The sequence below is a fragment of the Sus scrofa genome, chromosome 6, assembly GCF_000003025.6.
Source record: "Sus scrofa isolate TJ Tabasco breed Duroc chromosome 6, Sscrofa11.1, whole genome shotgun sequence".
Lineage (NCBI taxonomy): Eukaryota > Metazoa > Chordata > Mammalia > Artiodactyla > Suidae > Sus > Sus scrofa.
In genome coordinates, this window is record NC_010448.4 from 149,861,904 (window position 1) to 149,889,641 (window position 27,738).

The following is a 27,738-nucleotide window of genomic DNA, read 5'->3' on the forward strand; positions in this document are numbered from 1 at the left end:
TGAATTTGAGCTTATGACAAGTGTCGTATATGTAAAACAAGCTGTTTTTATTTTTTGTCTAACAAACTCTTCCTTGTCTTAGCATATATATGGCCTCCTCTACAGATCCCCAGGTGGATCCAGCCACATTGGCAGTTAGACCACTCCTTCTTCTGGTGCTGCCATAGTGGCTCTCACTTCTTTTATGAGCTGTTTCATGTTTGATGATATGTTTATTTTTTTAATCTCGTCCACTAGACTGTGAGCTCCTTGAGGGCAGAGACCATGTATGACTCATATCTGTATCTTGATTCCCATCATAGTGCTTGGCATAACTATGCTCAGTCCATGTTGATCAATACTTTATATCATGCAAGTTGTGAAAATAAGTTACTTTATGATAAACAGTAGCTTCTCAGAGGGAAAAAAGATACTACATTCCTTTCACTTGTGTATTATTAGTGGTATGAAAGTATTTATGTGAGTGGCTGGTTTGAAAGAGTGTATTAACACAGACACATTGTATTTGCTTATTTTTTAAAAAATAAGGACTGTTCAAATGGGTTTCAAGAGAATTTTTTGGTCATATAATGTTGATATGATAAAATCATAAACTTTATCATTCCATCACTGGAACAACATTTAATAAAAATATAGTAAGGTATTCTTAGCAAATTGATGAAATTAGACATATCTAGGAGAATCATAACACTTTTACATACCCCTAAAGTAAAAGGAACTGCTTGAAATGTTGCAAAAAGAAACACAAATACCTGTTAATATGTTCTTTTTATTTAAGGATAGTGTCACTTAACCCCTTTGAATAAGGAATACACTTTGACTTGTTTTACTAGTTGTGTGATGGATGTGTGATGACATGTCCACATACCTATTCATGGTTGTGTAGAGATGACTGGCTTAGACTTAAGAGTTTAGTCCATGGCTAGATATTATAGTAAGCCTGTCACATAGGGTCATAGCTGTGACCTTGACATCATTAGGCCATTTGTCTAATCAGCTACCCTAATTAACCACGGTATTGCTTGGTAGAATTTGAGAGGCAGATATGCAAGACTGAATTATTTTACCTCTAAACCAAAAGTAGTATTTTTTTTTTAATGTGGTGGGTTAGGAAAAAAAAAATACACACGTCAGAATATAAGACTGTAAGAATTGTAGAATAGCTTGCAAGGAGTACTGGAAGCAAAGGATACATAGCTTGACCTAAATTAGGATATCTTAATGTCATTTATAAATAATTTATTTTTGACTTTCAGAATGACTTTTATTTTAATGGAAAAATCACCAATTTGTATAGTAGGTATCTGCCACCATTCTAGGATCATATTTCTTATATAAATTCCAAATGATATGCTACATATAAATTTTAAAGTGAATTCTTTACCTTTAAGAAAAAGCAATGTACCTTATGCCCAATAGATATAATATAATGGATAGAAGCTTTTTGAATGTTTGATGTCAGATGCGTCTATAGTTGAAAAGAAATTTACAGTTAAACAATTGAACTTACAGGCACATTGTTCTTCATTGGGCTGATTTTGCCCATTGTTCTCAAATAGTTATTAAATCAGACAAATTCTTAAATAGATATGAAACATCCAGCATTTATTACAACAAAGTTTCAACATGCTGTTATTTGTTACAGGTAATCTTTGGTAAATCTAGCTGTTCAGAATTTTCAAAGGAAGCCTATACAGCCGTAGTATATCATAACAGGTACTGAATTCAAATATTTCTTTCAAAGTTACTCACTTCTTAGTGGCATTGTTAGCACTCACGTTAGTGTGTTTAACCAAATGCTTTGCTGCACTGAATGTGCAAATTCAAGAGCTGACATCAGAGTTATAATTTTCAACCTGTAGATGCACATTCTCTCCATAGACATCTCAAATATAAGGCTTCATGCACAAAACCTCTTTTCTGTCAAATTCTCAGATTCTTTCATTTTTATTGTTATTATTATCTAAGGCCTCTGGTTCTTTGGTCTTTTCTTCTTATTTTCATCTGACACTTCGATGTCTACTTAACTCTTTACTAAGCTTGCACCTATAAGTCAGTTAAATTGGTGTATTCTCAACATCCAATATATCTTTTGACCTACTTTTTGTTTTACCTCTTTGGGAAATTGACTGCTAACTCTGGATAGCCTTTAACTTCTACTTTCTTACTCCTCTTCCTCCTCCTCTTCCCTCTTCTCTTTGCCCTCCCCTTGTCTCACCTCCCCCTTCTTCTTCTTTTGATTATTGAAAGCCATTAGAGAAAAAAAAAAATCACAAAGTTGTGCCAGTAAGGACTGTCACAAATTGATGTTGTTTTTTTGTCATATGATGGGAGTACGGTATATATATTTTTTTATCCTATCTCCCATTTGGCAGTAGCTCTTCGAAACCTTTCTCCCTTCCACTAGCTGCTACTTTTTTCTGTTGGTTTACTCTTAGTGTTCCTACTCTATGAAGTTGAGGCCATCTAATTTGAGGTCCATCAACTTCTGTACTCTTCACCTCAAATTATCTCTGAGGTGATATTCCTTTCCTCTCTTTCAAAGGTGGTAACTGGCCCACACCCTCCTTAAAAATTCACATTAAGATGTGAATCTTTTTACCTCTTCTCTCCAGTCTTATCTAGCCTCTTCCAGAATGTGACTCCATCAGATACTCCTTTTCTTGCATTATTGATTTTCTGCTTCATTGGCTCCATCTCTTACTGTCTCAGAGTTTAAGTTGCCTGTACTTAAAAAAAAAAAAAAAAAAGGTTTTTTTTCAGTGCTGTTATATGGCATGTTTTTTCCTTACCCTCCTTAAAAACTTTGTTCTTTCTTATTTTATTTTATGGCCCTCGTTGGTTTCTTTTTATCCTTTTGAATACTTTTTTGTCTATAGTAATTATTCTGTTTTTTATTTTCTTTAAAATTAATCATTTTACAAAAAGCACTAAAGTTTTGTCTTTAACCTTCTTTTTCTATAATATTCTCTCCCTAAGTAACCTTTTGTGTATTCTTAGAGTTACATTCAGTGAAAACACTACTACTTTTATCTTTGCATGGATTGTTCCCAACTTTTAATTTTCTGTCATAAGCTTCTTTCTGAGATAAAGACATATATCTTCAGTGGCCTTTTGGGCATATGCATTTTAGTGCCTGTTGCCTTCTCAGTTTCCATGTATTTAACCCTGCCTCTCTTCCTAAGCCAATCTCTGTCTGACAATATTTTCATTAATGGTACCTCTATTTTTCCAGGTGCTCTTACTCAAAATATAAGACATCCTTGCCTTCCTTCTTACTTTCTCCAATATCCAGTCATCATTTATGTCCTGATGATTTTATTTCTGCCTCATTACCAAGATATCCTTGTGCTGTCCTGTTTCTGGGCTTTTCTCTACTCTAATAATGATTCCCTCTATTTATTGAACTCCTACTCACACTTTAAGACCCTGATCACATGTATCTTCCTAAATGTCAGTTCCCTGATCTAAAACTTCAAGTAATCTATTCAGTTTTGTTCTTGAAGCACTTAACCTTATATGCTCTATAACAGGGGTTGGCAGACTTTTTCTACAAAAGGCCAGACAGTATATATTTTAGGCCTTGTGTGCCATCTGGTCTCTTGCAGCCACTCAACCCTGCTGTGTTAGTGCAAGAGTAGCCAGGTACAGCAAGTTGCAGATAAATGGGCATAGTTGTCTTCCAGTAGAATTTTATTTATGGACACTGAATTTCACTGAATTTGAATTTCGTTTAATATTCCAAGTAAAACATTGTTCTTTTGAATTTTGCTGACCACTTACAGGTATAAAAATCAGTCTTAGTTTGTAGGCTATACGAAACCAAGCAGTAGACTTGATTTGGCATGTGGGCCATAGTTTGCCAACCCCTGCTTTACAGCATAGCCATGATATATGTGTCTTACTTGTAGTGCTACCTAATTATATATTTTTGAGGGTTATTACTTGTTTATGCTCATTGTTAAAACCACCGCAAAAGTAATTATCCTAATGGTGAGTAATTAAAAATACTTGTTGATGAATATCTTGTAGATATTTAATTTTCCTTGAGAGCCTTCACATAACGTGATTTCAGGAATGACGTGAACTTCAATCCCAGGAAAGATATGAATAAAGAAGGTAGTAATTTCTGAGTACCTCAGTTGTGGCTAGGTCTTTATTTTGTTGCTCTCAGCATTAGTAGAATTAAAATGACAGTACACTCTAACATTACTTGTAAATTCAACTTTTTCATAATTTATTGGTGATTAGTGAGATCAGTAATAAGATTTGTAGCATCTTTTATTCTCCACAGTCTTCAAATTATCAGATGGCTAACATTAGCTGTCTTTCTTATGGGTATTAAAAGCCTTATGCCACTTAATATTTCTGTGATCAGATCTATGCTGTTAGCTTATTTGAGATGGAAAGATATTTGATGTATTTTAACATCAGAGAAAAACCCCTAATTGGTGGGACAGCCTTCACTCTAAAGATAGTTGGAACCGTATGGTTTGAATGTATTTTCATTGAATATAACAGAGAGATACTGACCAAATATGGAAGATTGGGATGCTAAGGTTCTTCCCCTTTAGGTATATATCATAATAGAAGCCATGCTTTCCTATAAAAATGCTCCTAGGGGCCACTCTCAATGAATATTGAGATGTAAATGCCATTGCTTTGATCAAATATGATGCTTATTCTTATAGCAGCTGGGAGCACTTAATTGTGGGACACATGCAATTTGTGGGTGTTCCATTTTTTCTTTTCTTTTTACTCTTTCTTTTCCCTTTTTTAAAAGCTGTCAATCAATACATGACTAGTCCATGTTTTGTTAACATTTATTTCTTTAGCAATGGAATAATAGATATGACATTCCATGGAGAGCCCATCTTGATACCAAGTTGTCTAAAGATACCTTTTTTCTTTTTTTTTTAACAAAAGGATTATATAAATTTGTTTTACCATGCTATACTCCTATAAAATAAAATGTTTTTTGGTGGTATGGGTATGATATATACACTTAAAAAACTCATATAATTTTTTTCTATGTAATACGTATCTGAATTAGTTTGTATAGAAAGCTGTGCCCTAGTCTCCTCTTTCATATAGTTTCCAAACTAATGAAGATCTCAGCATCAAGATGGTGATTATTAATGAGTTTTCCAATAGTAGGATTACTCAACCCGTTATTAAAAATGGGATGAGAAATTTCAGAAACGGTGATAGCTCCCTCCTCTGGAAATAGGGTTGGTTACTTAGAGTTTGGAAATACAAATATTTTGGACTAAAAGAAGAATCAAGCATGAATCCTGAAATTAATTTGAAAATTACTCAAATATACAAATGCAGTAATTATTTATTTTGAACACATTATTGACTATTGATTTGTTTGTTTGTTTGTTTGTTTTGTATGAAGGTCTCCTGATTTTCATGAAGAAATCAAGGTTAAGCTCCCTGCTACTTTAACTGACCATCATCACTTGCTTTTTACTTTTTATCATGTTAGTTGCCAACAAAAACAAAATACTCCTCTTGAAACTCCTGTTGGATACACAGTAAGTGTATTTTTATTAAATATTTAGCTATTTGATCCTAAAAATAATTACAGTGTTTAAGATATAGTTGATGTTCATTATTATTTGAGTATTCCTTATTTGATTTCCCACATTGGTTAGGAAGAGTTATCATAACAAGAAAATGCTCATTAATGTAGTTAACTAATGTCATTAATTAGCTAACTAACTTACATGTGTAAACACTTAGATGTTGGTCCTGCTTATTATATGTTTACACAGTAGTACTGTGTAAATGTAACAGTTTTAAGGGTTTTTCAGAAAAGAATGGCTTGAATGTAAAATGATTAAAAGGGACCCCCCCCCTTTTTTTTTGTCTTTTTGCCATTTCTAGGGCCACTCCCACAGCACATGGAGGTTCCCAGGCTAGGGGTCTAATTGGAGCTGTAGCCGCCTGTCTACGCCACAGCCACAGCAACTCGGGATCCGAGCCACGTCTGTGCCCTACACCACAGCTCACAGCAACGTGGATCCTTAACCCACTGAGCAACCAGTGGGATCCAACCCGCAACCTCATGGTTCCTAGTCAGATTCATTAACCCCTGAGCCACGACGGGAACTCCGAAAGGGACCCTTTTTAATTGCTTTAATTAACACAATTAAAGCCCTTGAGTATTTTTTGAAAATCATTACTGTGGAATTGCAAAGGTAAACCTAAGATGAAGTCCACTGTAGCATGCTATCACAGTTTTGTGAGAAAGGCATGCCTTTACCCAAAAGAGAAAAACCAACATTTGATTCATATTTTTTGTCCTCTGCAGTTTATGACATGAATTTTGCTAAATGTAAGAAAATAAGTTTGTTGCACTTCTTAGTTCTGTTTTCAGCATTCATGTCTAATCGAATCTTTCCCTTTTTACATTGACTATTGCCCACTTTAAAAGTGATTCACTTTGTGCCTTTTTCCATTACCACCTTTCCCTTGGATTACAAGGACTTAACTATAGATGTAAGAATTGTTTAAGTTAGTAATAATGTTTTAGGGATTCTCCTTAAATATTATTGGAGACACTTCATAGGAATTAGAAGGCCTGTGATTATTACTTATGTAATTAAATCTCCTTGGAGTTTGGTAATGTGAGAACTCATACTAAGTTCTTAAAACAGATTTTCCAAGTAATTCCTTTTATCACACATGTACTTAAATCAATATTGTTTCCTTTTTATTTAAAAGTGGATACCCATGCTTCAGAACGGGCGATTAAAGACTGGGCAGTTTTGCCTACCGGTCTCACTGGAAAAACCACCACAGGCTTATTCTGTACTGTCTCCTGAGGTCAGTATCTCTCACATTGAAGGTCTCTAGATTGAATTAAATGGGCTTTTCATTACAAAGATATTTTTCTCAAACCTGATATTTCTTCTAAGAATGTGGATGGTGACATAATAATACTGTTTTCTCCTGTAATTAAAATTATTCTATAGAATACTTAGAAACATTTATACTGTTCTTTAAAGTATAAGTACATTTATTTAAAAACCAAAATAGTACATGAAATGTAACTGAAAGAAAAGATAAATTTGGAGAATTTTCATACTGGGACATGAGAAGCTTTAAATAAATGATTACTTCTTTCAGTAGACAGCATTTCACTGGAGGCAGGAGAACAGATTTAAATTAATTTTGTAGACTCTTTTGTAATTGAAGATCATACAGAATAACTATAAATATACAGTACAAGGGACATTAGTAGTTTTGATGATGACATATGTGACTTGAAAGAAACAATAACATTGGGAAAATCTTGATCAAGAATCAGCCACTGTAAATCAATCATAATAATAAATTAAAAAAAAAAGAATCCGCAGCCACTGTTCAAAAACCAAAGTGCCCTTTTCAAGAACTACTATTGATTACCAATGTCGCTTAATGCTTTGACCAAAACTGTAAACATTAATCTGAAATATGTCTTGTAATGGTCCCTGGCGGCATTTATTTTCAGTATGGAGTACTCACAAATACATTTGTATTGTTTTTAATTTTTTTAAACAAGGCAGAATATTTTTTTTAAAAAAGGTAGTATAAGGTTACTGCTCTGACCTCCTTTCTCCCCATTGTCACTCCCTCTACCCTGCCCATAGAGCACAGCGCTCTTGTTGTTCCTTATATATGAAAAGCACATTCCGTCTCAAGCTCTTTGTACTTCCCTTTGTGGGCAGTGCTGTATCACAAGATCTGCTTCTTAATTAATTCAGATGTCCACTCAAATATCACCTCTTCAGAGAATTTGTCTATGATTACTTAAGTAGCAGCCTGGACTGCTTTTTATCCCTTTGCTTTATCCTCATAATACTTACACGTATCACGAACTTTATTGCTTATATATCTTTGTTTATCTATTGTCTACAGAGCATAAACTCCATGAGGGCAAGGACTTTTTCTTGCGCATTGCTCTATCAACAAGTTCTTATAATAATGCTTGGCTCAGAGTAGGCAGTTAGTAAGTATTTATTAAATGAATGAATAAAGACAGTAGGAAAGAAATATGACTGCACCACTCCTCCCCACCCCCCAGTCCAGTCTTTCATTAAGTTTTCTGGGAACACATCTTTTCAGAAAAATAAATTAGTCTTCTGTCAGGGGTAGCTTTATATTTCAAAAGGAAATATTTTAAAAGAAAATACAATTTTCTGGAAGTTAGGCATTTGTTCTTAATTGGACTCATTCTTGTTGGATACCGTTGGAACTTTATGGTGAGAAAGAAACTTTGGCCACCAGGATACTTCAACAGAGTGAAGGTATTCTGGTGAATATAATCTCAGTTGAGTGTCTTCAACTTTTTGGGATCAGTGTTAATTGGGGTCTAGGAAATAGATTCATCCTTAAAAAATTCATACAAGACTGACATAGAGACCAGCATGAAGGTTTGTCGTTAGATTTTTCTTTCTGTGGGATTATGGTACTTAGCCTGGGCCACGTATCATCATCTCTTAGACCTTTAAATGGTTTGCTTGATTATTTTTGCCTGAAATATATATCACAATGAAAAATACACATACCTTTTATCTCATTAATTATATTTCTAAATATTTATCTTACAGATACATTTGCGTAGGTATGCAAAGATTAGCATGTAGGATGTTTTTAAACTTAAAGTGATTGTGTCTTGGAGTTCCCATCGTGGCTCAGTGGTTAGCGAACACGAACACGACTAGTATCCATGAAGATGCGGGTTGGATCCCTGGCCTCACTCAGTAGGTTAAAGATCCTGTGTTGCCATGAGCTGTGGTGTAGGTCACAGTTGCAGCTCTGATACCGTGTTGCTGTGGCTCTGGCGCAGGTCTGTGGCTACAGCTCTGATTGGACCCCTAGCCTGGGAATCTCCATATGCTGTGGGTGTGGCCCTAAAAAAAAAAAAAAAGAGTGGTTGTGTCTGTATAGGATAGTTACCCTTTTCAATTTTTTGTTATTTTATTTTATAACATACCGTCATGACTCCATCACCCAATTCAAGAGCCAGAACACTGATAATAATTTTTATCACTTATGTGCTCCTCCTTTATTTCACAGTCTTCTTCCTTCTAACTCCAAAAATTAGCCTGTAAAAATATTGTGCTAAAATTTACATAACATAAAATTTACCATTTTAACTATTTTAAAGTGTACCATTCTGTGGCATTAAGTAGAGTCCCATTGTTTTGAAATCTAGCCCCTTCCAACTTTTTAATTGAAGTATATGATGCCTAAACAATACATTGTTTGCTTATTTTATGCACTTAATGAAAAAGTTATTATGCTATAAATAATCCTCTGGGATTTGCTTTTTTCATTCAGCATTATATCACTAGGATTTACTGTTTCTTATTATCAAAATAAAATGTTCCTCTGCCATTTCATTGTACTTAAAATATAATCTAGTTTTGTTTTTTTTTTTTTTTTCCTGTGACCTACAAATCTCTGAAAGACCTGGGTTCTTCCACTTCTCCAACATCCTCTCCTATCACCACACCCCTTGTTCTGAACTTACAGCTTCTTCCAAACTTTTTCCAGCCTCTGAGTCTTTGACTTTTGTCCTTCCTTTTCCTGGTCTCCTTATGGCTGGATTCTTTGCATGATCTGAATTGAATATAAACTAGCACTTCTTCAGAGAGGTCTTTCTCTCTCTCCACCAATTTTTCAACCCTTCCTCCACACTGCTGATATACTCTGTCATTTTTAATCTAGTTTTCTTTTGCCTAGTGTTTATCACTATCTGAAATCATTTGTTTTTCTCTACAAGAAATGGTTAGCAAGCTCCCTGAGAGCAGACTGTATGTTTATCATGAAACCCTAGAACCTAGAAAACTGTGTAGGGACGTCAGTGAATTCGTGGGAAAAAATCACAGGTTATTGGTATTAGCAAAAAATTAAAAATAGAAAATGGATATTGATGAAAAAATTGGTTTCATTAAATTCGTGTACATCCTTACAATGGTGAAGTAGTTAAGAGGACTGATATAGATTTAAATATTCCAATGGAACATTTATCATAAAAACAAACAAGTAATGTAGCAACAACCAAACTCACTATGTAGGTATATATCAGCAGTTGTGTTGGAAATAGTTTGAAACGTGAACACTAAATTTAGCAAAGTTCGCTCTCAAAAGAGTGTGGGATTGTGAAAGTTTTTTGTTGTTGAATTAAAAAAAAATCTTATTTACTTTTGAAAGGCAGTGTAGCATAATTTCAAGATTTCACTGCTAGCTCCTCTACTTATTTGTGAGACCTCAGGTAAGTTTCTTGATGTGCTGTGAACTAAATTGTGTTCCCCCAAGTTCATATGTTGACACCCTAATGCCCAATGTGAATTGAAGACCTTTAGGAGGTAATTAGGTTTAGATAAGGACATGAAGGTGTAGCCTCATGATGGGATTAGTGCTTTGTCAGAAGAGACACCAGACAGCTGCTCTCTTGGACTATGTCTAGGCTGAGGCTTGATTATTTACATTCCTTCTAAGTGCCCAGATAATATTTACGCTATTGATCCTATTTCAGACTTTGAGAACCACTGGTTTTAAAGACGTATGCTTTCACATTTTATTGAGGTATCCTATTTTTTGTTGGTTTGTTTTTTGCTTTTCAGGGCCGCACCTGCGGCATATGGACGTTCCCAGGCTAGGAGTTGAATCAGAGCTACAGCTGCCTGCCTGCACCAAAGCCACAGTAAAGCGGGATCCAAGCTGCGTCTGCAACCTACACCACAGCTCACAGCAACGCCGATCCTTATCCCACTGAGCAAGGCCAGGGATCGAACCTGCAACCTCATGGCTCCTAGTCAGATTCGTTAACCACTGCGCCGCGACGGGAACTCCTCAAAGATGTTTATAATTGCTTGTGGAGCTTTTTGCCCTGATGCTGTTTAAAACTCCTTGTCAGATCTGTCCAGTATCTGTGTCATCTAAGTATTGATGTCTGCTGATTGTCTTTGTTCATTTCAGTTCAAATTTTTCTGGTTCTGGTATGATGTGTGATTTTTGTTCTCTACTGAACATTTGGGATATTATGTTAACACTCTAGATTTTACGTGTCTTGTGTTCTAGCAGCAGGGAAGGCACTATTGCCAGAGTCACCTTCTCCACTCTGCATTGGGCTGGGGGGGCTTACTATCGGGTGGGAAGGATTTCAGTCCTCTCCTGACACCTCTCTGGCTGTGAGGGGAAGGGAGCACCTTGTTACTGCTCCCCACTTGGCCTCCACTGACACCACAGTTGGCGAGGGTACTTTTTATCACTGGTCTGGGTCCAGTACCCACCTCTGTCTTCTCTGATACTACCTGGCATTTGTAGGGGTGGGATAGGGACTCAGGCACTTTATGACAGCCAGCTTCGACTTGTTTCCCTGTGTTTGCACAGAGTAGGGCAATCGTTGGCTTTCCCTAGAGGGAGCGGGCTTTTCTTGGAGTTTTTCATTTCCCCTATTCCTTTTGGGGTTTCCGAGATGCCAGTTCTCTAGCACCTAGTCCAGGATACATGAGGCAAAAACAGAACCTAGGAAACACTGCCTTATGACAGTTCCTTGCATCATGAGGTTCCCTAGCCCATCTGCATTCTTTTCTCCCCTTTCAGCTTTTATGTTTATTTTGTGTTTCATGTTCAGGGATTTTAACGTATTTAGCAGGAGGAATAAAGAGAACTGATGTACTTGTTTTTAAACAGTTTTTTATGGTAAAATTTTAATAACACTCCTAGCATTATTTATATCAGAAAAAATGTTTTGTAATACTTAAAACAATAGACTTCCTTTGCTTGTAAATGTTTTAAAGCATAGTAGCATTGGCACAACATTGTATATCAACTATACTCTAAGAAAATTTTTTTAGAAAATAATAGGGGTGTTTAAAATAAAGAAAATATATTATAAACCATTAAGATATTGCAGGTGTGTACTTATTGACATGAAAAGAGATTCACAGTGTACTAGGAGAAAAACAATTTTCAAAATAATCTGTTTGATATCACCTATTAAGGGTGTATATAAAAATGTATGTGCATAGAGGAAGATTTGGAAAGGGATCTTTTTCCAGGAAGATAGAATTTTGAGTGTATGTTTTCTGCTTTTGCTCCTTGAGCCTTTTACTTCTCTTGTAGGACGCATTGATTTTGTAATAAGAACAAAATATAAGTTTTACATTTATTTATAGTGCATAAAATATATCTCCACAGTATTTTTCTTATTGAGATAATCTTTTATTTTATAATTCGTAATCATTTCATATTTCGTAATCAACTTAAGCCTCTGTGATCATTATATTCACTGTCTTACAGGTTCCTCTACCTGGCATGAAATGGGTAGATAATCACAAAGGTGTTTTTAATGTTGAAGTTGTTGCTGTTTCATCTATCCATACACAAGTAAGTGAGTTTTAATCGTTTTTGTGACCAAATTTCACTTGAATGAATTGAACATAATTGTCTAGAACTTTAATCAGTTTTGTTTGCTGAAAGATTTATGGGACTATGTATTAGTTTAAATGGATAGATTAAGAAGTTATTTTTTAAAGGAATCACAAAATGTCTTGTGATATAAACAAAAGCAAATCTTGGTTTTCAAAATGTTATTGACTTCACTTTGAACAATTAAGTGATTTTTTTCTTCTAAGTTTCTGGTACATAGCAGAATAATTTTGAAAAACTGTCATCTAGCATATTCTATTTCTCATAGACTTAAATGTTTCAAATGGAAAGAGTTCTCAGGGATATCCATATTTTTCACCATATTTCTAGAATATGCCACGCTCCCCTGGAAGCCTTTCTATTTACTCTTTCTCTAGCTGGATTGCTTTTCCTTCTGATGTGCCTCTGACTTCATTAAGATTTCTCCTTACTTCAGAGAGGCCTTTGCTGGTGATTATTTTAAAATAGCAGCCGCTTTATTCTGTCATCTTACCCTGCACTCGTACTGCTTCTTGTTCTCATCTGCATGCTCTTATACTTTTGCTTTCTCTCTCTCTTTCTGAGGATATGTGTGTACATATACGTGCACCCATATCCTTGGTTTTTTGGTTCTCTCCCCATTAGACTGTAAACTCTTTGAATTCAGGGACATTGACACTTGGAAAGGAAGGCGCCTACCCTTCAAGGACCTTACAATGAATGGGGGGAAAATTTAAAAATTAAAAAAGTAAAAAAATTATAATAAAACTAGCATTATGTTAAGTATATTAGCTAAATCTTCAAGTACAGAGAGAGTTGTCTCTTTTGTTGTTGCATTGGTAAGTAGGCATTTACCATTCAGAGAGAGAGAGTAGACAACTCAAGTGATAAAAAAAAAAAAAAAAAAAAAAAAGCAAGTGTGAAGAGGACGTGATCTGCTGAAGGAAGGGCAAATAATTTTGTGTGAATGCAATTTAAAGTGCTTAGGAAATCATGAGAGATGAGCAGAGAGGACCAGGCTGGTAAAGATTATGAAGGACCTTGAAAGCTACAGAATTTAGAGTCCAGGCGAAAGGTGATTTCTATCATACATACATAGTAAATGTGAGAGAAGTAAATTTGGGAGCATACTAAGGGAGAGCAATTAGGAGCTATAATGAGTTTATTTTTGAGTCTGAAGTGCCTCTGTACATCAGATGAAGATGCCCTGTAGGCAGTTGTAATTAATTAGGAATTTAGGATTGGAGGTAACAGAATAAATGTGATTGCTAAAACTGTATTAGTGAATTGTACTTTTCAATGGAGAAAATGTAGAGTGACAAGCAGGTGTTTAAAATGGAATATAAGGGTTCTCCAACTTGAAAAGGGAAGGAATAGTGTGCAGGGGTTTCCAAGGCCACCCTCAAGTTCAGTGACTTTCTGGCATAACTCAGAGAACTCAGCATCTAGTCATATGCACAGCTATGATTTATTTTAGTGAAAGATATAAATCAAAATCAGGTAAGGGAAAAGAGGTCAAGTTCAGAGGAAATAAAGTACAAACTTCCATGAGTTTTCTCCTAGTGGAGTTTCACAGGGCAAGTTGAAATAGCATATGCGAAATATTGTCTACCATGGAAGCTCAGTTTCCAGAGTTTTTTATTACAGGCTTGTCACGTAGACATTCTCTGCCTGACGTATACCAAAATCCTAGAGTCCCAGAAAGAAGCAGGTGTTCAGCATAAACTGTATTGTGCATAAACATTAGCAATCCCTTATCAGTGGGAACCCTCCTGAAATCCAAGTACCCAGATGCTGGCCAAGGGCCAACCTTAGAAGCAGGCCTTTCAAATGATAGCAGCCTTAACTTGCTATGTTAACTCTTTTCTGAACAGCGAGGTAGGGAAAAATAAGATAAAGTTATATGTTATATTTTAAAACAGCAGCAAAATAAGTAGTATATAGGTTTTATTTAGCAGTCACAGGTAGATCCCAGTAAAATAATGCTCCGGTAAGGAGTCCCTGTTGTGGCGCAGTGGAAGCAAATCTGGCTAGTATCCATGAGGATGCAGGTTCAATCCCTGGCCTTGCTCAGTGGGTCAGGGATCCAGCGTTGCTGTGAGCTATGGTGTAGGCTGGCAGCTGTAGCTCTGATTCAACCCCTAGCCTGGGAACTTCCATATGCCGTGGGTATGACCCTAAAAAGCTGGGGGGAAAAAAAAGCAAGCTCCAGTAGAGTTTTTAGTTTACCATTACTAGATATGTCCTGTGTTTCCTGTAGACTTTATTCATCTGATATTGAGAAACTTGACACTATAGTATATTGCTGAAACATATTCCTTCCCTTAGTAAAATTATTCTTTTTTTTTTTTTGGTCTTTTTTTTGCCTTTTCTAGGGCCGCTCCCATGGCATATGGAGGTTCCCAGGCTAAGGGTCCAGTCAGAGCTAAAGCTGCCAAGCCTACGCCAGAGCCACAGCAACATGGGATCCGAGCCGCATCTGCAACCTACACCACAGCTCACAGCAACGCTGGATCCCCAACGCACTGATCAAGGCCAGGGATCGAACCTGCATCCTCATGGTTCCTAGTCGGATTCGTTAACCACGGAGCCTCGACGGGAACTCCAGTAAAATTATTCTTAATATCACATGATATTAAGTGCAAATACTTTATTTTTCATATTTTTAATCCTGTAATCATTGTTTTCTCTTTTTCCAGTGTTGGTAGTATGTTTATCTTTTTCTCCTGACTTTTTTTTTTGGGCTGGATACACGTATTGTTTTAATATGACAAAAGATTTGGGGCGAAATATTTTATATAGATGATTTAAAATTTATAGAATGTGGAGGAAGAATAGAGCGGACTTGTCTAGTGTAGAGCACCGTGACATTCACGGTCCTGATGACGAAAACGCAAAAGTTTCTGAATTTTCAACTATGTAATAAAATTTTATCATGTATTAAAATCTTTTTAAAAGGATCGATTGAAGACAATAAGTGTTTTTTATGATGTTTTATACGTTTCTTGTAGCTCTTTGAAATATATTGGATACATAGAACTCTGTAGAAATATTTTTTATTCATTTAAAATACATTTCAAATTAGAGTAATATTAAAATTATAAATACGAAGCTGTTTAGCATTACCTTTTCTTTCTTTCTTTTTTTCTTTTTGTTTCTTAAGGCCACACCCATGGCATATGGAGCTTCCCAGGCAAGGGGTTGAATTGGAGCTGTAGCCGCTGGCCTACACCACAGCCACAGCAACGCATCTGTGCCGCATCTGAGCCTCATCTGTGACCTACACCACGGTTCACAGCAACACCAGATCCTCAATCCACTGAGCGAGGCCAGCGATTGAACCTGTATCCTCATGGATGCTAGTCAGATTCGTTTCCACTGAGCCACAATGGGAACTCCTGGCATTACCTTTTCTTAAAGTTTTTCATTGTTAACTAAGTAAAAGTCTTCCCAGGGTTTCAGTAGACTTTGGTTCACATCTCATTGGTCAGAACTATGGCACATGGTTATTTCTAGGTATAAAGAGGCTCAGAGAGCAAGCATCCGCCTTGGGTCTGGGCACATTACTGCTTTAAATAAGACTGTGGTTCTGTCAGTGTAAAATGGGTTAAATAATAGCAGTCAGATTTAATCAGGAGGTGGAAACTGCTAGTAATTTAAATGGAGAAAATTTGTAAATAATCGTTAACTGGGTTAAAGATGATTCACTACTGAACAAGTTAAGAGAATTCTGATTGTAGCAAAGATAGCAGTTGCCGAAAGTGATGAGGAAGAAAAGCACTAAAAGGAAGATCCTGCAGGCTGAGAATCAGACCTTTGAGGAGAGGACACTGCCTCTCCAGGAACTCGTTGCCTGCTGTGCTTTGGTGCTGAGCCAACTCGGTGGAGGGTACCTGCTGTGGAACTGTGAGAGCCACCACTGCTGCCCATGCCTCTCATCTCTGGGCCCTAGCAGGCACACCTACGCGCCGCTGTCAGGAAATCAAACAAGACGAATCCCTTCTAGCTCCTCACGCCCAGTGCACTGTTTCCCTTACCTTCTGTTATGAGAGCCTACCCACAAGCCTGCTGACAAAGGACAAATGTAGTTTGAAGAGTTTAGCTTCAGGATTACAAAATGCGGAAAAGAGGGTGGATTTGGATGGAGCTAAAAAGTAATTAAAAATGAACACAAGTAGGTTACTAACACACCTGCCATCATAGTTGCGCTCTAAAGCAGTAAGGCAGACTCACATTGGGGGAAAAAACAACAAAAAACTAATATCAAGGTTTTTTTTTTTTTTTTTTTTTTTTTGAGTAATCCATGGTATTTGAAATGGCTACTTTACAATAATAGATGAGACTAGATGTATTTAATTGGAAACAATGTTATATATGCTAATATGTACTTTTTGTATTATCAGTTAACATGAGGTATTGGTGGTCCATAGTTGGGGGAATTGACAAAGTTATAATTGTTTAATGCCTCTGTTTTAATTTTTGTTTTAGGATCCTTATCTTGATAAGTTTTTCGCTCTGGTGAATGCTTTGGATGAACATATGTTCCCAGTCCGTATTGGAGACATGAGAATCATGGAAAATAACTTAGAAAATGAATTGAAGAGCAGTATTTCAGCATTGAATTCATCTCAGTTGGAGCCAGTGGTTCGATTCCTTCATCTTCTGCTTGATAAACTGATACTTTTAGTTGTTAGACCTCCTGTCATTGCTGGCCAGATAGGTAATTTACCAATGTTTAGAGAATGTCAAATTGATATTTGATACTTCTAACTTTTACAGAAATAGAATTATGATTCCTATTTGCTATCTATAAGGACAGTGTTTGATTTTGTGGGAGATTGTTATTTTCTTGTTTCTAATGCTGGGAAATGTTAACTTTCTTTTGTTTGTTTCTGTAAAATGTGCCAAATAGACTTCTATTCAAATTATTCAGTCACCAAATATTTACTGAGCACTTAATGTGTATGTACACTGCTAGGCACTGTCCAAGGCATGGTTCCTGATTTTAATCGACTGGTTAAGAAAATAGCAGCAGATGAATCATGCTGTATTTTACATGATTTATAATGTACATTTTCACTCACCTGCTATCCTCTATTTAATTTAGCTATTATTCATCATTAACTCAAAATCTCTATCTTCTTTTTCTTGTGAGTTGCTCTGGAAGGAGAGGTATTCTTGTTTTCTACCTTTTTTTCCAGCTTTATTCCTCTACTTTTGCTAACAGCTTCCACCCAAATTCTGAAAAGTAGTTGAGCTTGTAAGAAATTTCAGCTAACTAGTTAGAGAAATTTTGTATTAAGAAGTGGTGGCACAAAGGAGATGAGTATTCACATCCTTGAAATTTTTTTTAGGGAGACTTGTAAGTAGAGGTAATTCTTGGGTTGGCATATAAAGATGATTAGTAGTCTGACAGGTAAATAACTAGCCCAGGGAGATGAAACAGCATGTGCATAGTGTACAGATAGACAAACTAACCTGGACATTTCAGCAGAGTTGTAAGTAATTAGTTAAAAATTGGAGGGTTAGTGATTAGATATATTAGTGGTAGGAGAGATGAAATAGGTCCTTCCTTGGCACATTAGGGAATTGGGCTATTATTCTGTAAAGCGTCAATAGCTTTTGAAGGGTCTGGTTTTAATTCGGAATGTATTGTGACCCAGTTTGGCTTTCAATTGTGTATGGAGGTGGATTGAAAGTGGAAAAATCTAGAGGCAGGGAAACACATTGGGAATCTTGTAGAATTTCATACAAAAAATTTTAAGTCCTGGTAAAAGAAGTGATGGTAGGGTAGAGAAGAGAGAGTGGTTTAGGAGATGCTCTGAAGGGAGGCTGTAGAGAGTAATGTTACAGAAGTCATAGGCATATTAAAAAAGTTAGCATTGTTCATTTTTGTAAATTGTGTAAAATAACAATAGTAACAAACATTTCCACAGCACTTACTATGTACCAGGAATTGTACCATGTGCTTTATTTATATTAATGTATGAACTCTTTACAACTCTGTGTATAGGTGTGAACTTCCTGATTTCATGAGTAAAATGATAACATAATTAATTCTTAAAATTTTGCCCAAGGATTCAAACTCAAAGCAGTGGATTCTGGAGTCTCACTCTTATCCACTGTACTGAAGAAGTGTCCGCTGGTGAAATGAACAAGAATAGTTTTGGTCAAATAGTCAAAGTAGGGAGTTCCCCTATGGCACAGTGGGTTAAGTATCTGGCATTGTTGCCGCGGGCATGGCCAAAAAAAAAGTGGAAGTGAAAACCAGATTACGGAGAATTAAGTATAATAAATATTGGATGATGAATACAAAAAAACAAATACTACTCTTTTGAAAAATTTAATTAGAAGAGGAATCAAGTTTCATTAGGGCATAAGAATGGAGAGATTTGAGCTTGTTTATATGATTTGAGAATTTACATAGGGGTGCAAGAGGGTTTAATTAATGAAGCAACCCTGTACGACAAAAATGAAGGTGGATAGGTCATTATTATGTATCAACACTGCTGCATATCACTATTATATATCATTGAGCACTGCTTCCTTTGGAAAGGAAGTAAAAATTGTTTCAGACTCTGATAAGTTTATAGTAAGAACATAAGGACTTTATAAATTTCTACTGTGAGATAAAAAGCAAGATTCACTGAGAAGGGAGTAAAGGGGACATAGTTTTGAGAAGATTCCAGTGACTTGGAATAGCTGCTGTGAGGAAAAGGAATCAACCAGGAATACATGTAGGATTGCTAAACTCTGCCTAGGTTTATCTGTCTCTAGTCTCTCTTCTAGTTCAGTATATATAGATTAATCTTCCAAATGACCACTCTATCTGATTATTCCACTTTTAGGAAAACTTTATTGGCCTCATCTGTTCATAATTCCTGTTGATTAAATAAATCATAAAATGTGACGATCTATTGCTCAAAATGGCTATTTGGATTATCCATTTATTCATTGAGCTACCATAAGTTCGCAAAATTCTTGTTTTATACTGACTTGAATGACTGGGTGGCTGTTACTTACCCTGGCATTTAAATGTGCTGTAATCTTAAGTCATTGTGGTTTTCTAGCCTTTTATCCTTCAAATCCATTTACAGAATTGCCCATTTCAATTAAGGTGGTTATCCTTATTCCCTTTTGTTATTATCTTAATTTTTTGTTTTTTTTTTGGGCTGCACTGGTGGCATATGGAGGTTCCCAGGCTAGGGGTCGAATCGGAGCTACAGCTGCTGGCCTACCCCACAGCCACAGCAACGCTGGATCTGAGCTGCGTTTGTGACCTGCACCACAGCTCACAGCAACGCCGGATCCTTAACCTGCTGAGTGAGGCCAGGGATCGAACCCACAACCTTATGGTTCCTAGTCGGATTCATTTCTGCTGCACCACAACGGAACTCCTTAAGGTCATATTTTTAATAATCCACTTTTATTGGTAATTTTTATTTTTTAAACAAAAGTAACATGTGCTCAATGTATGGTATTTAGGTTCTCAAAGTCATCTTTAAAATAAGCTACTTCTCAAGGTTATATAAAAAAGACTTCTTTTTTCTTATCATGTGCTTTTGTTGTTTTACAGAATAGTGGACACCTGTTCAATGATGTTTTGATTTTTCACTAAGCAAACCACATAATTTTTATGTTAAATTAGTAAAAATTTTATTTTAAATTAGTAAAATGAGTTTTTTCCTCATTTTGTTGAGAAAAGTATTTTTGATTCCACTAATATAAGTTGATATTATAAAATCAGTATCAGATTTCATCTTTGTGCACTACTGTGTATAGTCACTGTACCTAATGCATGTAGTGATGACAAAACCTTTTTGGAATTTACAGTCTAAAAAAGTTAATGCAAAAATATTTTCCTCTTTGTTAAAAGTTAATCTGGGTCAAGCATCATTCGAAGCCATGGCATCAATTATAAATCGGCTTCACAAAAACTTGGAAGGCAATCATGACCAGCACGGCAGAAACAACCTTCTTGCATCATACATCTACTATGTTTTTCGCCTACCAAATACTTATCCTAATTCACCATCACCAGGTATTTTGTTCTTTTTACTTTGAAACTATTTCTCATAGATTTGTGTTCAGATGAGGGTTGAAATAATCTTGTAGTCCATAATGTGATGCATTTATTCAACAGCAAACATTTATTGAATGCTTCTAAGTGTCATGGACTCTAGGTACTGGAATTAAAAGGATAAATAGGTTACCTTTTTTTTTTTTTTTCCCTTTTTTGTGGCTGCCCTGCGGGCATATCGAGTTCCTGAGCCAGGGGTCAGAACCAAGCCTCGGTTGTGACCTACATTGCAGCAACACTGGATCCTTAACCTGCTGTGCCGGCCAGGGATTCAACCTGTGTCCCAGCACTCCAGAGACACTGCCGATCCTGTTGTGCCACAGTGGGAACTCTAAATAGATTACATTTTAAAATATTATTTATACAGCTTCCTTTAATTTGAAGTAGAGAGATCTTGGTTGAATTAGTTTATGGAAATGACCTCTGAAAATAACTTCTATCTCTGAAAGCATTTATCATTCCCTGTTAATATAAGTGGACTGTTACGTTCGTCATTTGGAGTGCTGTTGGACATTAAAGGAGAAATGTGATGGCTCAGTAGTTGCCTGATAATACCTACAATAATATAAAAAATTGTTGGAGATCCCAGTGGGGCATAGTGGGTTAAGAATCTGAGTGCAGTGGCTCAGGTAGTTGCAGAGATGGGGGTCCTTGGTGGGTGAAAGGATCCAGCATTGCTGCATTTATTTTTCCATGGAACTTCTATCTTTGTTTTGTTTTGTTTTTTGTCTTTTTGTCTTTTTTGTTGTTGTTGTTGTTGTTGCTATTTCTTGGGCCGCTCCCGCGGCATATGGAGGTTCCCAGGCTAGGGGTTGAATCGGAGCTGTAGCCACCGGCCTACGCCAGAGCCACAGCAACGCGGGATCCGAGCCGGGTCTGCAACCTACACCACAGCTCACGGCAATGCCGGATCCTTAACCCACTGAGCAAGGGCAGGGATCGAACCCGCAACCTCATGGTTCCTAGTCGGATTCGTTAACCGCTGCGCCACGACGGGAACTCCGGAACTTCTATCTTAATCCATGGAAGAATACATGGAGAGGCATTAAATATAGTCCATCATCACTTACACACTCAGAACCTCAAGTACTATGATTTTAGATTCATTGCAGATCCATAATTTTGGATCCATTGCAGATCTATCGCTGCAGCTTGGATTCAATCCCTGGCCCAGGGATTTCCATATGCCACAGGTGTGGCCATTAAAAAAAAAAAAAAGATTATACTTTAGAAAAGTTCTCATCTCTTTATGGTCAAACAAATAATATAGTCTTTCTGAACATTAGAGCCCATAGTAGTTACTTGGTTTTTTATATGACAAAACAAGTAGTGGTGGAGGTAGGGGATATCTTAGTTTGAATAACTCTTTAGTTGTTTAGTTAGTTATTACTAGTTATGTTGTGCATACCTTTCAATCTGTTAACATCTTTGTCAGTATGAATCATCCTTCATCACTGGTGATAATGGTAAGTGTCCTGTTTCAGCTGCTGGCAATGTTAACATTAATAATGGTGCAAATAATTATGACTTTCATTATGAAAACTAGGCATAATAGTAATCTAAGTAGTAGTCTAAGTTTTATTTCTTAATTGCCAAAAGAACTAATTCACTCTTACAGCCATGTTCATAATTTCTTTCTTGATTTCTAAAATTGTAGTACCTGAGGTTCTGAGTGTGTAAGTGATCGTGGACTATATTTACTGCCTCTTCATTTTACTCTTCCATTGGGTACACTATTAGAATTTCATAGATTTGCAAAATGTCTTTTTTACATGCTGACCTGAAAGGCTGTAAGTTAATTAGTTGACAGGTATGTGTCATTTGCCTGTATGACACCCAGAAAAGATTTCTCTAAGTAAGAAAAATGGAGATAAAGTTGCTGGTTATTTTATGTTCGTAGATCATGGTTGAATGATGATGTTAGGCTTGGTTTCAGACGAAAAAGGGTTCTTTGCTTTTCCACATAACCTGGGCTCTTAGGAGAATTGTCTTTTGTTTACATTTATGTATGTATATTATAAAGATGCCATTTTGTTAAAACTGATGAAGATAGAGATATAAGCTGTGATTCCATTTAAGAGAGATGACAGTAAATTAGCTCTCCCTCTTAGTGACTTTCAAGGAGCAGAGCAGGAGAGTGGGAAAAAAGGAAAAGACATTAGCTAGAGCGTTTTGGGTCGTAGATACCCTCATATAAATGTGAAGGTAATGTTTGTATGTTTCTTATTACTTTCATTTTTTTATTGTGTATGTAATATATAATCATAGAAACATTGAGGAGATAATGATTTTATTTATAATTCATATGGTTTTGTCAGCTGCTATAAAATAAATTATCTTTGTATAGCTATCATTAGGTCTTGAGTGTTTTTCTTACAGTATATTCATTTAGAAATGAAAGTAATTTATGAACTTTGTGGAAGAGTCTAAAGTGGAAGAGATTTTTTTCAGGCCCTTTCCTGATTAATTTTCTTTGTTCAATTATGTGCTATTTTATATACAACTCTAGGTCCTGGGGGTTTGGGAGGATCAGTGCATTATGCCACAATGGCTAGATCTGCTGTGAGACCTGCAAGCCTTAATTTAAATCGTTCTCGAAGCCTTAGCAATAGTAATCCAGATATATCTGGGACTCCCACGTCACCAGATGATGAAGTACGGTCAATCATCGGCAGTAAGGTAAACTGAAGATGTGTGTCTGTAAATTTGACTTTCAGCTTATGACAAATTGGACAAATGAGACCTGTCCAATTATTTTTCTTTATTCTTAATTTTTAAATGTATTTGAGGGAGTTCCCTCTTGGTTAAGGACTCGGCATTGTCACTGCTGTGGCTCTGGTTCAATCCCTGGCCCAGGAACTCATGTGATGAGTGCAGCCAAAAAAAAAAAAAAAGTATTCGGGGTTAGTAATAAGAAAGAAATTGTACATTTCTATCCTATCAGTGAACACTTAGGTGTTTCATGTTTGTGTTAAATGTGCTTGCTGTTACAAACTGGTTTGTGCACTCTGCTCAAAAAAATTTGCTAAATTCAGAAATTTGTCTTGGAGGACCAGACACATAGAACTTAACTTTTGTCTGTCTGATTATCATGTGAAAAATGGTTAGATTGATTTTTCTATGGGATTAAAAGAGATCTTTATTAACCCCCCCCAAACACACTTAAGGAACAAATAGTTATTACCTTTCCAAGTACAAAAATGACTCAGAATTTGAAAATCAACTAGATTAAGAAGACATGATACATATATACAATGGGATACTAGTCAGCCATAAGAAAGAACAAAATAATGCCATTTGCAGCTACATGAATGCAAGCAGACATTCTCATACTAAGTGAAGTAAGTCAGAAAGAGAAAGACAAATACCATCTGACATCACATATATGGAATCTAAAATATGGCACAGATGAACCTATCTACGAAACAGAAACAGACTCACAGACATAGAGAAGAGACGTGTGGTTGCTGCAGAGGAGGAAGTGGGATGGACAGGGAGTTTGGGGTTGGTGGATGCAAATTATTACATTTAGAATGGATAAGCAGTAAGGTCCTATTGTACAGCACAGGAAACTATATAAAACATAATGGAAGATAGTATGAGAAAAAGAATGTTGTATATATATGTATGTGTGTGTGTGTGTGTGTGTGTGGATTTATGGCTTATATATATATGTGTGTGTATATATATATATATGGCTGAGTGACTATGCTGTATAGCAGAAATTGACACAACACTGTAAATCAACTATACTCTTAATAAAATTTTTAAAAAATTAAAAAAAAAGAAAGTCAAACTGGAAAATAGAACAGTAAGACTTGAGGACAAGAAATCACATCATGTTTGGTTTTGACCTAACCATTTTAAATATATTTTTTGCTTTGTAAAGGATTGTTATGAAATCAGGCTGACTTTTCTTTGGCATTTTAGTGTGTTAATTAGGATATGAGGAAAAATTAGTAAATCTGTTCTGGAGTCTGTATTTAACTTTAGCCTTAACTATAATGGAACTTTTTAAATGATCTGAGTTTGAATATGTGAAATAATTTGCATAGTGATCAAACACATCAGAACTACTTAAATCTACTAATACAGTTACAGAAATTCTACATTCAGAAACATTTAATAAACTTTGGGCATTGTTCATTTTTAATTTCTCACAAATCAAAATATATTTTAACGTCATTTCTCAAAAATCAAAAATATACTTTGTAGACTTATAATTTAATAAACATGAATTTCAATATAACTTAAAGATCTGAATAGATGTTACCTTAATTAAACAAAGGTTACCCTAATTAAACAAAGGGTAACTAACAAACTTTCTGTGAATTCTCTGAGAGAATGATGTGCAGATATATTTACATGAGATACTGCAGAGTAACGAATAATATAAGACTTGCAGAGAAGGCTCTTCTCCCCCCAACATGTCTAAGAAAATTTTTTTATCTTTGTCTTCGTTCTTGATATTTTCTTTTTGTAATAGAGGTAATACTCCGCATAATTTAACACTGTAATACAGTTCTTCAGTAGAATGAATCTGGTTTGTGAGTTATAAGAAATTTTCCCATTAAGTAGATACATTTTCTTCAAGGTTCTACTTTTGAAACATCTTTTAATTTCTGTAAGCTTTGCATTATGCTTCATTTGGCATAATTCTAGAGTTTCCTGTGACAGATGATATATTTGATAGTTTTTAACATTAAGATTTAGATCAAAGGTCTACATATATTGGAATGATTATTTGCCTTTTTTGTAGTGGTTCATAAAATGGGACCTAATAATGACATAAACTTGCTTCTGATATTATATGTATAAACTTCTGAGAAGCCATCATAAGATGAGAATTTCTTATGACACAGCCTTGTCCTAATCAGATTTTATTTAAGTGGTTTTTATGTGTTTTTTTTTTTTTTGATTACATAATTTTTGATAGCTGCCTTCATTTTGGGCTATCCTTTAGTCATAATCCCTAGTAATAATGGTATGTAATTTTTATCTCATTGCAAAATTGTAAGGAATCTGAAGTTTATTTATAGCTGCTCTTCATTTATTCTGATTTTATTGGCTTGGAAGTTCTAGAAACTCTTCTTTAATGACTTGTTTTTCAGCCTGTTTCAGCCATGGTGATGATACCCGTAGTGTTGTCATGACGAACCCTCATAATCTCAATGTCGTGCGTCTTGTTTTCTCACCATTAGCTCATATTTTTCTGTCTAGGACCCCAGCTTCAACAATTGCTTTACACCCCTGCAACCTCCAGTCACTTGATCCTATGACCTTTTTGCTATATACCTCACACCCTTAATATTCTTCCAGTTTGGTCAGCTTGAATTCCATGATCAGTCATTATAATTATTCCTATTATAAACCAACATCACTTCCATTATCTCTCTCTTGCTTTATTGTACTTAAGACAAACCTCTAACCATAGTTGAACCCAGTTGACTGCCTGTGTCATGTAGCTCCTATGCCACTAAACATGTTTTGAGAAATGCCATGATGACTGATCGCATTTGAAATTAAAGGCCATGAACCTCAGGAGAGCCCTTGATGCTCAGTCAATTATACTACATTTCTTTATTCCATTTACATTCCCATTTCCCCAGAAAAAGGTTTCTTGCATTCTTTTGTACCGCAGGCCTTCTAACAGTTCCCCACGAATCCACCTCACTTTATCTCCTACTTCATTAAAAAATCAAAGCAACCTTGTGTTAACTTTCACCATCGTACTACTATCTACTGCTACCTACTACTTAAAACTCTGTGTAGACAGACTATCCACTACTCTAAATCCATCCCCTCTGTATGCAACCTCCCATCCCCTTTCACCTACTCAAGATCCTCACTCCAGCAGTTCTCTCCTCTCTCCTACATCATCAGTTTCTCCCCATCTACTAAATCAACCCATTCACATACAGGCATGCTGTTCATTCTCCCTCTTAAAAGAATCTCCTCACTGGTATTTCTGCTGCTTTGACCTTTCTCTGCTACCTTTTGTAGGTAGAATTCCTTAAAGAGTTTTCTGTACTTGCTGTCTCCAATTCTTTTACTCCCATTCTTTAAATCCGTTAGCCTATTTCAAACATATTCTTTGATCTTCTGCCTAAACTGCCCTTCTCAATATCCCCATTGCTTTCCATGTTCCTGAATCCAAGGATTAATTCTCAACGCTTGACTTCCTTTACCTTACAGCAGCTTTTAGCACACTCAGATTCTTCTTCCTCCTTGATTTATTATGTGTACAGGGCTCCTGGCCCCTGTACTCTTGATTTTCTTCTTCCTTTCCTGATTATACGTTTTCAAGTCTCTTTTGTAGATTCCTCATTGTATCATCTCTTAATTTGGAAGTGCCCCAGGCCTCTGTTGTTATTTTCTCTGTCTTGTGTTCTTTTCTCTCTGCAGTTACTTATTTGGTGATCTTCTGGAGTCCTGTTGTTGTAAATAACACTTTAAGCTGACATCTCACAAAATTATATTTTAAGTACAAACCTCTCTGGAATTGTAAACTCAGCTGCCTTTTCCAAAGCCTTTTGTTTAGATTTGCGTATATGTAAAGGCAGAGCTTCTTCTCACCACCTCTTATGCTATCATTTGGACTGAACTACTATCATCTTTTCCTGAATTAATATAACAGCCTTTCATGCACACATACACACGTTTGGTTAATCGATTCTGTTGGAGATACATAAACATAGTTATTACATTAGTAAATATTATTAGTGAATTTGCTTAACTAAGGACTGTTAGCTTTATGACATTTGAATAATGGAAATCATTGTCCTTACAAAATAATTGGCCACTGGCTTTCTTTTTTTAAGAGTTTACAATATTTGAGCTGCTGTACTTAGTGATTTAATTCCATTATTTATTTGATCCTTACAATGTGAGGGAGACCTTGTTATTCCTATTTTGTAGCCAAGAAACCAAAGAAGAGATTGGATGACTCATCCTGGATTTTATGATTATTAAGCAGTAGATTTGAACTTTTAACTGGATTTGAAGTTTTAACTCTCACCTTGTGCCATTCAATGTCATAAATGAGGACTTAGTAATTATTGTATCATTTGAATGTCTCTGTATTTTTGGAAAAAATAAAGAAGAAGTGGGAAATATTTGTCTCCCCCCCTTCCCTCCTTACCTTCCTTCTCCCCACTCTTTTCCATCCCATAATATTGATGCATGGGCCTCTTCCCAGAGATTCTTATTTAATTGTTTAGAGGTAGGGCCCTACCTCTAAACGTTTG

General features: G+C 35.9%; 1 protein-coding gene across 10 annotated transcripts in view; it reads left to right on the forward strand.

The window, feature by feature from the left end:
- The window catches only part of DOCK7 (dedicator of cytokinesis 7), a 226,479-nt gene that overhangs the window by 116,529 nt on the left and 82,212 nt on the right, over positions 1-27,738 (forward strand). For 9 of the 10 annotated variants that reach the window (XM_021096552.1, XM_021096544.1, XM_021096546.1 and 6 more), the window contains exons 16-22: positions 1,646-1,716; positions 5,402-5,540; positions 6,733-6,834; positions 12,304-12,390; positions 16,900-17,131; positions 20,288-20,452; positions 23,001-23,170. In XM_021096552.1, coding sequence (XP_020952211.1) covers positions 1,646-1,716; positions 5,402-5,540; positions 6,733-6,834; positions 12,304-12,390; positions 16,900-17,131; positions 20,288-20,452; positions 23,001-23,170 — 966 coding nt within the window. Of the gene's footprint in view, positions 1-1,645; positions 1,717-5,401; positions 5,541-6,732; positions 6,835-12,303; positions 12,391-16,899; positions 17,132-20,287; positions 20,453-23,000; positions 23,171-27,738 lie in introns of those variants that run through there. The other variant, XR_002345166.1, reaches the window with a different exon arrangement.